Consider the following 11,178-nt stretch of genomic DNA (forward strand, 5'->3'; position numbering starts at 1 on the left):
TAGACACTCAATTAACATTGATAAGTAGAAATGTCATCCCTTTACAGATTTTATCTCAAAGTCTATCATCTGGACATCACCTTGCATTGCCACCAGCAGCCCCTGGCGGTAGAGTCCTGCTTGCTGAGCCACTGCTTCTGGTTGAAGGTTCTGTGTCATTTGTACCAAAGAGAATTCCTTTTATTGCTTGCAGTGATTGCTACACCGTACCCCAACGCTCGGCACACAGTGGGCAGCTCGCCCTGAGAAACCACAGCTAAGTCCTCCGACTGGACCATCACTTCCAGTAAACTGACATCACATGCCCTGATGTGCCACATTAAGAAAGACAGCGTCACCTTGTGGTTTTCTGCTGAAAATATTCAAGCTGGATCTCCTTATGAAGAAGCAAAACAGACAAACCCCTCTTAAAAAATATTCTACAAAAATCCAATCTGAATTCCTACAAAAATAACAATGTACTTAAAGACAAAGTCTGCTAAAGGACATGTTAGCTAAATTCAGTATGTACTTGTAATTGGATCCTGGATTAAAAAAATAATGACTATAAAGGGCATTACTGAACAGTTGTGAGGATTTGATCATGGATGGTATGTGAGAAATTAATACCTTACCAGTGTTAAATTCTACTCATTCTGTGGTTCTGTAGAATGTTTTGTTACTAGGAGATGTACACAAACTGTTAAGGGGGAAATGATATCTCATCTGCAACATTTATTTCAGAAAAAAATGTGTATGCCAACCATCCATATGATACATGTGTGTCACACACACATATTTGTACAGGTAAAATGTGTATGCCAACCATCCATATGATATATGTGTGTCACACATGCACATATATACACAGATAAAGCACGTAGATAAAGTAATATTTGAATCTAGATGGAGAGTATATTCTTGCAAATTTCAGTAGGTTTGAAATTTTGCAAATTGAAGATGGAAGAAAACAAAATCAGCTTTGACATTGGACCTTGGACCTGGTGGGTCTAAGTGTTCATTTTACCCCATCTCAATCCCCATTTTTTCTTTTTTCTTTGCTTTGGGGCCTTGGGCAAGTTATTTCCATCTCCTGCCAAGGGTTTTCCCCCACTATAAACAGAGTTAGTAATACTACCTGTCCCAAAGTGTTATGAGGATGAAGGATGGTGGATATAAGGGGCTGGCAGTGCCTGGCACAGAGTGAGCGCTCAGTTAATGCCTGCTCTAATTATGAAGATATATTTTGCTAAGACAGGTTCACGGGAAGAGACACATCAATGTGAAAGTTGGAATACTCCCATCTGCAAAGTGCTGGTACCTTTGCAGAAAACCACAAAATCCCCCCTTCTCTTTATTTGAAAGAACTGAGGTGTTTGGGAGCACCATGAAAACTCATTCCAGGGGCACAACTGGTGTTAAAGAAACCCACTGCAGCTAAGGGGTCAGGTGGCCTTGGGAGGAAGCCAGTAGGAGCAGGCGGAAGGGCCAACCGCGGTCTGGGGAAGCAGGGAGGGGTGAGGCAGGGAGGGACAGAGACTCTTGGGGCTCCGGGGCTGGGAGATAGTGACTGTGGTCTTCGCTCAGAGTAGAAAAGCCACTGGTCACTTTATCTGCGCTGTCCTGCCCACGTGCCTTCTCACAGAGCCTGCTCCTCTGGCTCTGCTCACAGCCCCTAGATCCAGGCTGGACACCCAACGGGACAAGCCCTGGATCCAAGGTTTGGTTCATGAGGGAGAGGGGTGGTTCTGGAGAGGAAATCAAACCAAGAGCCAGCTTTGTAATTGCTTTGAGAATTTTAATGAAAAGCTGATTTCTTCACATTTGCCAGTCCAGCCCTCCCCATTGAGGGGCCGAGATGGGGGCTCTGGCCATGGGACATGACCAGAGGAGCCCAGTCTCCCTCCCTCCTTCCCCTCCAGAGATGCCGACATCCCTTCTGACTGCAGAGCTGTGGCTGGGCAAGGGCTCTGGAGCTCGGAGCTTAGAGACCTCCTGTGCACAAGGGCAGAGCCCCAGGAGCCCTGGGGAGCTTTTACAGCAGCTGCTGATGCGTGGGGTGGAATCTGTGCCCTCCCAGGAGAGGGTGGGAGGAGGGCACTGCGGGGGAGCCTCCCAAGCTGCTTAGGGCAAGAGCGAGAAGCAGAGTTGGCACAAGTTCAGGTTCAAGGCATCCTCCACCCTAGCTCAACTCCAAAGAGTTGATGTACTCTCGCACCCACTTCTTCTCTGGGTTGGCGCACACCTGGCGGTTCTTTCTGGTGATAAATCTGTGGGAGAGAAGAGAGGGGGACCTGGTCAGTGTGGAGACAGCCAGGTTTGGGGATGAGGGGGACTGAGGCCGGGGGGAAACGATACCGGGTGGGTTATTTTCGGAGACGCACGATTGTATTTGTGGCTTTCAAGGAAAGGATGTTTTCTCTTCTGTTGGGTCAAAGGGCTACAAGCCAGAAGCAGCTATGTGTGCATTGTAACCCCCACACCCCTGTACAAACACATGTACCCTGGAGCGCTCAGGGAATACGGGGCTCCAGGCGCCCAGGGTTGAGTTGTTCAACCACTAGCCTTTTTCAGAACCTGTGCTGGCTGCTGAAGACGCAGAGAAAAAGAGGCATCCTCCAGAACTGAGTCACAGCTGACTAAGTGGGAGACAAGGTGGCAAAACAAACGCATGGTGTGGTTTTAGGTAACACAGTGCCTGCCACACGTAGACACTCAACGAAGGAACCCGTCTGTGGGTGAACGGAAGAAGGACTCAAGTGAGTCTTGAGTTCAACACTGACTGGTTTAGATCACCTTGGGCAAATCACTTAGGGCCTCTGAGTCTACATTTACCTCTAAAATATGGAGAGAAATAATTCCTACTTTGCACAATTGCTGTGAAGCTCAGATGAGATAAGTGAATGTGAACGAGTTTTGGAAAATACCATATATGTATTGTTACTGGGGTGCTGTGGGGCCTCTGTTTTAGGGTGGATCAGAGCAACATGAGACCAGAGGTCCTGGTAGTGGATGTGGTGGCTTGGAGAGGTTGAGGGCCCTGAGATATGAGCACTTGTCAAAGCAATTAACCGGCCAGGATGTGGAGGCCAGTCTACAGGTGTTGATGGTATCAGTCGGAGGGCTTGCAGGCTGGGGACCATGGGCTCCATCCAGCTGCCTGCCCCGCCAGTTTGCTGGGAGCTTGGTTCTCTCTGGGGGATGCCCCGGTTCTGGCCAGCAGTGCTTCTTGAGTTATTGCTGTTTAGTCACTCAGTCATGTCTGACTCTTTTGCGAACCCATGGACTGTAGCCCGCCAGGCCCCTCTGTCCATGGGATTTCCCAGGAAAGAATACTGGAGTGGATTTCCACGCCCTCCTCCAGGAGATCTTCCCAACCCAGTGATCGAACCTGCATCTCCTGCTTTGCAGGCACGTTCTTTTCCACTGAGGCACAAGGGAAGGGGCCGGCAGGGCCACCAGTTCATTCACAGTTTACGCTCCACCTCGCCCTGCCTCCCTACACCTTTCTCACTTTGGCTTCTCCTGCAGGATGCTTTCCTGCGTCTTTCTAGGATTTTTTCAGACAAAGTGAAGGCCTGGGTTGTCTGATGAGGAAGAGGATCTCTTGGCCCCTTTTCCTGCTCTGTCATGGAGAGCATGTGCTCTCAGGGGAGCTGCTTCCCCTTCTCTGAGCCGCACTCTGAGCGCCCCCTCCGCCTCTCTTTCTCCCCCTTTCTCGGCATGCAGAGAAGAGAAATCCAGCAGAGGGCTGCTCTGAGCTGTCTTCTTGTTTGGGGTGGTGAGGGAGCTTCCAACGCAGACCCTGCCCTGGGCCAGCCAGGTGTCATACAGGAAATCCTGCTGGCTCATTGTCCTCTCTCCTCGGCCCCCTGGCTTGTGGCCAGGAAATTAAAGGCCAGGAAACTGCCATTTGGCGGGCAGGGTGCCCTGGCCTCCCCCTCCTCCCTGATGAACGTGAGACTGGATGGTAGCCTCCCTTGCCAGGCCATCTCTCTCCACACCCCCTGCCTCTGTGGGGACCCTGTCCTGGCCCGACTGCCCTCCACCTTCACCTGCTCCTCCTGGGGGGCAAGTGTGCTCAGCATCGCTCCCTCAAGTCTCTGGCCCCGGGTGTGGCACACCATGGGTGCCTAATGAATGTTTATCAAAAGAGTTAGTGACTGGATGAATTACATTCGCTCATCAAGTTTCACTTGTCACTTCTATGTATCTAAGAATACATTCGGGGGGAGAAAGATGATTAGTTAACACTTACCAGGCACCTACCTGTGTGCCAGGAGGATAGTCTAATCTCACTTTTCTCTCTCTTTTTTTTTAAATGACCCTGGATTAGAGATCTTTTCTTTTTAATTCATTTTTTATTTATTTATTTGGCTGCTCTGGGTCTTAGTTGCGGCATGTGGGATCTAGTTCCCTGACCAGGGATTGAACCCCGGGCCTCCTGCATTGGGAGCTCAGAGTCTTAACCACTGGACCACCAGGGAAGCCCTCACTTTTCTCTTTATTGTTCTCACTTTGATCCAGGGAGGGAAATACTTCTATTCTACTCCACTTTGCAGACAAAGAAATTGGGGCTCAGAGAGGTTAAGTGACGAGCCTGAGATCACGCAGCTACTAAGTGGAAGAGCTGAGATTCCAGGGAAGACAGACTGGCTGGAGCAGCCGAGATGACTGAAATGCCACTCTGACATCAGAAGACCCCCTCCTCCTTTAAAAAAATGTCACACCTCCAGCCCCAGCCCCATTTCCTCAGCTCTTAACCCTTCAGCTCACACTCCCTGCTGGACACTTCCACAGGGTCATGGTGCTGGCGCCTTCGTCCTTTTCCTTTTTCTTTTTTAATTGGAGTATAATTGCTTCACAAGGTTGTGTTAGTGTCTGCTGTACAATGAAGTGAATCAGCTATATGTATACATATATCCTCTCCCTCTTGGACCTCTCTCCACCCCACCATCCCACCCTCTAGGTCATCACAGAGCACCTAGCTGAGCTCCCTGTGCTACACAGCAGTTTCCCACTAGCTATCTATTTTACACATAGATATTTATGTCAAACCTAAGCTCCTAATTCATCCCACCCTCCTGGGATCTTAGTTCGCTTATCAAGGATGGAACCTGGGCCCCCTGCATTGGAAGCAGAGTCTGCACCACTGGACCACCAGGGAAGTCCCAGGCCTTTCCTTTTAAAACAGCTCTTCCTTGGGACTTCAGGGAGCTCCATGCCCCTCTGTCCATGGGATTTCCCAGGAAAGAATACTGGAGTGGGTTGCCATGCCCTCCTCCAGGAGATCCTCCTGACCCAGGGATCGAACCTGCATCTCCTGCTTTGCAGGCACGTTCTTTTCCACTGAGGCACAAGGGAAGGGGCCGGCAGGGCCACCAGTTCATTCACAGTTTACGCTCCACCTCGCCCTGCCTCCCTACACCTTTCTCACTTTGACTTCTCCTGCAGGATGCTTTCCCGCGTCTTTCTAGGATTTTTTCAGACAAAGTGAAGGCCTGGGTTGTCTGATGAGGAAGAGGATCTCTTGGCCCCTTTTCCTGCTCTGACATGGAGAGCATGTTCTCTCAGGAGAGCTGCTTCCCCTTCTCTGAGCCGCACTGGGAGCGCCCCCTCCGCCTCTCTTTCTTCCCCTTTCTCGGCATGCAGAGAAGAGAAATCCAGCAGAGGGCTGCTCTGAGCTGTCTTCTTGTTTGGGGTGGTGAGGGAGCTTCCAACGCAGACCCTGCCCTGGGCCAGCCAGGTGTCATACAGGAAATCCTGCTGGCTCATTGTCCTCTCTCCTCGGCCCCCTGGCTTGTGGCCAGGAAATTAAAGGCCAGGAAACTGCCATTTGGCGGGCAGGGTGCCCTGGCCTCCCCCTCCTCCCTGATGAACGTGAGACTGGATGGTAGCCTCCCTTGCCAGGCCATCTCTCTCCGCACCCCCTGCCTCTGTGGGGACCCTGTCCTGGCCCGACTGCCCTCTACCATCACCTGCTCCTCCTGGGGGGCAAGTTTGCTCAGCATCGCTCCCTCAAGTCTCTGGCCCCGGGTGTGGCACACCATGGGTGCCTAATGAATGTTTGTCAAAAGAGTTAGTGACTGGATGAATTACATTCGCTCATCAAGTTTCACTTGTCACTTCTATGTATCTAAGAATACATTCGGGGGGAGAAAGATGATTAGTTAACACTTACCAGGCACCTACCTGTGTGCCAGGAGGATAGTCTAATCTCACTTTTCTCTCTCTTTTTTTTTAAATGACCCTGGATTAGAGATCTTTTTTTTTTTTAAATTCATTATTTATTTATTTATTTGGCTGCTCTGGGTCTTAGTTGCGGCATGTGGGATCTAGTTCCCTGACCAGGGATCGAACCCCGGGCCTCCTGCATTGGGAGCTCAGAGTCTTAACCACTGGACCACCAGGGAAGCCCTCACTTTTCTCTTTATTGTTCTCACTTTGATCCAGGGAGGGAAATACTTCTATTCTACTCCACTTTGCAGACAAAGAAATTGGGGCTCAGAGAGGTTAAGTGACGAGCCTGAGATCACGCAGCTACTAAGTGGAAGAGCTGAGATTCCAGGGAAGACAGACTGGCTGGAGCAGCCGAGATGACTGAAATGCCACTCTGACATCAGAAGACCCCCTCCTCCTTTAAAAAAAATGTCACACCTCCAGCCCCAGCCCCATTTCCTCAGCTCTTAACCCTTCAGCTCACACTCCCTGCTGGACACTTCCACAGGGTCATGGTGCTGGCGCCTTCGTCCTTTTCCTTTTTCTTTTTTAATTGGAGTATAATTGCTTCACAAGGTTGTGTTAGTGTCTGCTGTACAATGAAGTGAATCAGCTATATGTATACATATATCCTCTCCCTCTTGGACCTCTCTCCACCCCACCATCCCACCCTCTAGGTCATCACAGAGCACCTAGCTGAGCTCCCTGTGCTACACAGCAGTTTCCCACTAGCTATCTATTTTACACATAGATATTTATGTCAAACCTAAGCTCCTAATTCATCCCACCCTCCTGGGATCTTAGTTCGCTTATCAAGGATGGAACCTGGGCCCCCTGCATTGGAAGCACAGAGTCTGCACCACTGGACCACCAGGGAAGTCCCAGGCCTTTCCTTTTAAAACAGCTCTTCCTTGGGACTTCAGGGAGCTCCATGCTTCACCCTTCTTCAGGTGTGGGCTGAAACCTCCGCATCACCCTCAAGCCCTCTCTCTCCCTTGCTCCCAACCTCACATCACCTCCCAGGCTTGCTGATTCCCCCTCGGAAGTTTCCTCACCCCTGTCTCTCCTTCCCTAATTCCTCTTCAACCTCAGTACCACTCATGTGGACAACCTCTCCACTGGACCTCTCTTGTCTAGACTTTCCCTGTTCTAGCTCATTTCACACTTTTGATTCTTTGTGCTGAGCCTTGAGGCCCTCAATGCTTTTCTACACGGAGACTCTACAAAAACCTAAAGAGAGTTCTGGCAACATTCATGCTGCCCGATACACCCCGTCCCTCAGTCCGATCCCAAGTCAAACAGCGCAAACTTGCCCTAAATCCCTTCTCTTAGCTGCGCCTCGAAGAGCTGTGTGTTCCTTCTTTCCTTTTGTCATGTTCTTATGAAGGGTGTCCTGGTCATTGCTGCATCTAACTGAGTCTCAGAAGGGCAGGGATGGCGGTTTACTCCTCTCTGCCTGTCCGTAGTAGGTGCTCAAAGAAAGTTTTTCTGTTTTGCTTTTCTGTCCGAAAAATACTTGCTTTCAGAAATAAAATTAGTAGTACTAAATAGCAAATATATAGTATAGCAATAATTTGAAGAATTCATCAGGACCAAAGGCCAACTCTGAATACCTACTACTTTGCCAGTGCCACAGGAATTTTTGGATTAAAAAACTTCATCGTGGGTGGTCCAGTGGGTAAGACTCCACGCTCCCAATGCAGGAGCCCCAACTCCATCCTTGGTTAGGGAACTAGATCCCACATGCCACAACTAAGAGTTGGCATGCTGCAACTAAAAGGATCCTGCAGGCCAGCAGTTAAGACCCAGTACGGCCAAATAAATAAGTAAATATTAAGAAAAACCCAAACAACAACAACAACAAAAAGTCATCATTATACAGAAAACTTCATGATTGCCCCATTTTCATTCTTTAAGTCTCTATCATCTTAAACTCCATAAGCAACTATCGCTAATGATCTTACTAGTGTAGAAAGAGGAGGCTCCAGAGACAGGCTCCCTCCCTCACTTACTGTGCAACTTTGAGCAAGTCACCAAACCTCTCTGGGTCTCAGTTTCACTCTCTGAAACATGGAGAGAATTCTTCATACCTGTCGGGGATGCTATGATAAAATGTAGAACTAATGCGTGTAAGACATTTGACACACAGCAGGCACTTCCTAGGTAGCAAAAATTATAATTTTTCCAAATGTCATAGCTTGCATGTTTAAAGGAGAATCTCATTTCATAATTTTTTCTTCATCAATCAATAACTTTTTTTTTAACACACTGCAACTAGGGTCTTGACCTCTGACCTCTCCTCTCTAGTTCTTCTGAGGTTGTGGGTGGCTTTGATTGGGGGCGGGATGTGGGGGACTGTGGGGTCCTTTTCTGGAAAGGGATGTATGAGTCGATCTTCTCCATCCAGGCACTTTGCAGACCAGGTTCAAGTAACAGTCACATCCATAAAGATCAGAGACCTAACCTAGCCCATCAGAGTCGGGGGGGCTCCTCCAGGAACACGTTGACTAGCTTTTTCCATGATAGCTGGGGAATCTGAATCCAGAGGGGGTGGAACCACAGCTATTTGAGCAGCTGGAGGATGGGTGGGAATGGATGCGGCACCCTCTCTGAGGGCTCCTGGAAGGGGAGACTGATTCTGGAGCAGGAGTTTTCCCTCCCTCCCCCCCGAGGGTTTCACAGGGCTGAGACTCACACGACTGCTGCCATGGAGCACTTGCTGCTGGTGTAGAAATATTCCTGGACATGGGTGCGGGGCAGCGGGCGGGAGATGTAGGCAAAGCAGCAAGGTGTAGTGTCCGAGGCATCTGGGAGAAGGAAAGAAGGAGACTCCTGGATCCATTGCCAACACACACTGGGTACTGCTCTGGGCGCTTTATAGGATTTATCTCCAGCAGACTATTTTCCTCCTTTGGCTGAAACTGAGGCTCAGAGAGGTAAAGACACTTAGCCATGGACACACAGTGCCAGAGTGGGGATTCTCTCACCTAACCCTTGAGGCCAGCTGGCCTCCTTCCTTCTATACCACAACCCCATGCCTCGGGCTCTCAGGGCATGCTGGGTCTCCTCTGGGCTGGTCTTAGTTCCTCCACCCTTATTCTTGCCCTCCTAGGATCCTCGGTGGATTCGGAACTTGGTTTCTTTGAGACCTAGACTGGGTTGTGGGGAGGTTTTTAAAACTCAGACTTCATGACTCAACCAGGACACCAAAGAGGGGCCTGAAGATGCATATCGCATCATGGGAGCCTCTGACTGAAGCCTACTGAGAGAAGGAGGAATTTTTGTTGGTCAGTGAATTCAGGATGCCCCCGGGAAGGGTCAGTTGCCATTTCTGAATAGAGTAGTAGTGTTTCAGAGCCAAGAAGAGCTGGGTTTGAACACCACTTTTCTTACTTCCTAGCTGCATGACCCTGAACAGGTTACTTAACCTCTCTGGGCTGTCAAGGACAGCTACTCAAAGATTAGATGCGAATATTAAGTAAGATGAGATATGCAAGGAAATCAGCACAATACTTGACCCATGTGGGCATTTAATTAGATTTTGTTATCTGTTCTCAAAATCTATGAAATGGGGAAAATATGACTGTCCCAGGAGGGTTTTAGTCAAGTGCTTAGAAACTTCTTAGAAACCCTGCTGCTGATGACAGACATGAGTCAGTGGCATTTGCAGATTTGCTCGAGCAGCCCTTGCCGGCTAGTAACCCCAGTCCACACTCAGTGAGCACCTGCATGGTTTGGGGTGTAGACCTTGAGGACTCAGACAAATTGATCAGAGGGGTCCCTGCCATGAAGTGGCTTAGAGCTCTATCCCGGACAACTGGACATCTGAGTAAAGCAATGTGGAAGAATATAAATCATAGGAGTCAGATGGTATAAACGCTGCAGTTGAAAAGAGGGCGAGGGCTTCCCTAGTGCCTTAGTGGTAACGAATCTGTCTGCTAATGCAAAAGACACAGATTCAATCTCTGGTCTGGGAAGATCCCACATACCCATGGGGCAACTAAACCCAGGCGCCACAACTACTGCGTTTGTGCTCTAGAGCCCAGGAGCTGTAAGTTCTGAGCCCAGGCACCCTAGAGCCTGTGCTCTGCAAGAAGAGAAGCCACTGGAATGCAAAGCACTACAACTAGAGAGTAGCCCCCTGCTTACTGCAACTGGAGAAAAGCCCATGCAGCAATGAAGACCCAGCACAGCCAAAATAAATAAATAATTTTTTTAAATATATAAAAAGGAAAGAAAAGAGGGCGAGATCCGAGCAAGTCTAAGGGCTGGCTCCGGGGGCTGTGGCGGTCAGGACTTGGACTTACATGGGGAGGCAGACGCAGGAGGGCAGAGGGCGGCCACCGTCAGGAGGACAGCGAGGGCAGCGGCAGAGATCTTCATGGTAGCTATGGGCAGAGGCTGGGGCGATCCACGTGCTGATCCTCTGCAGCTCGGGCTGGCCCTTTACAGGGAGCCAGGCGGCCCTTTATAGCAAGGCAGGCCGGCAGACTGGGCGCCCCCCCTCGGGGAGTTTCCAAATAGCAGCAACACATTGCTGCTGATATCATAAGTAAAACTGCACAAACGGAAATGAAAACTGAAATAGCCTCCGGAAATGTGTGTGTGTGTGTCTCTCTCTTTTTTCACGGCCTTTGCATCCAGAGTGAGCTCATCACTTCCATCTTGATCCTCGAGAAGAGCCAGCACAAGCCGCGGTGGCAGAAAATCTCTTCCACCGCAGACAGCCTGGGCTTTGTCTGCCAGGGCGGTCCCTGGTCCTCCCAGAGGTCCGGAAGCTGCTTCTCTCAGGACAGGAGGAGGGGCAGAACGAGAAGTGGGAGCCCAGGTGCCCTGGTTTCTGGTGCAGCACTCCGTCCATGAAGTACTGCTCGTCGTGATGAGACGCGTCATTGAGGCATCCTTGAAGCTGAACCCAAGTGGTGGTCTGGATTAGAACCGAGGTCCTCCTTCTGTTTCAAAGCATTAGATACAGTCAAT

General features: G+C 49.8%; 1 protein-coding gene across 1 annotated transcript; it reads right to left on the bottom strand.

Moving 5' to 3' along the window:
• Positions 1–1,756: 1,756 nt before the first annotated feature.
• Positions 1,757–10,642, bottom strand: CCL5 (C-C motif chemokine ligand 5). Its single transcript, XM_081584489.1, has 3 exons — positions 10,506–10,642; positions 8,894–9,005; positions 1,757–2,249 (listed from the first exon to the last, which is right to left on the bottom strand). Exons 1-3 carry the CDS (start codon positions 10,579–10,581, stop codon positions 2,162–2,164), a joined length of 276 nt encoding a protein of 91 aa, XP_081440615.1. The 5' UTR covers positions 10,582–10,642; the 3' UTR covers positions 1,757–2,161.
• Between the last annotated feature and the right edge of the window lie 536 nt (positions 10,643–11,178).

This window comes from Giraffa tippelskirchi, chromosome 3, assembly GCF_054371585.1.
Source record: "Giraffa tippelskirchi isolate mGirTip1 chromosome 3, T2T-mGirTip1v1.2.pri, whole genome shotgun sequence".
NCBI classification, from domain to species: Eukaryota; Metazoa; Chordata; class Mammalia; order Artiodactyla; family Giraffidae; genus Giraffa; species Giraffa tippelskirchi.

Excerpts from the sequence above, each read along its gene's own strand:
- CCL5 (XM_081584489.1), bottom strand. The coding sequence starts at position 10,581 with ATGAAGATCTCTGCCGCTGCCCTCGCTGTCCTCCTGACGGTGGCCGCC. Across the intron at positions 9,006-10,505 it reads TCCTGCGTCTGCCTCCCCAT|ATGCCTCGGACACTACACCT; the intron begins GTAAGTCCAAGT and ends TCCTTCTCCCAG. Across the intron at positions 2,250-8,893 it reads TGCTCCATGGCAGCAGTCGT|ATTTATCACCAGAAAGAACC; the intron begins GTGAGTCTCAGC and ends TCTCTCCCACAG.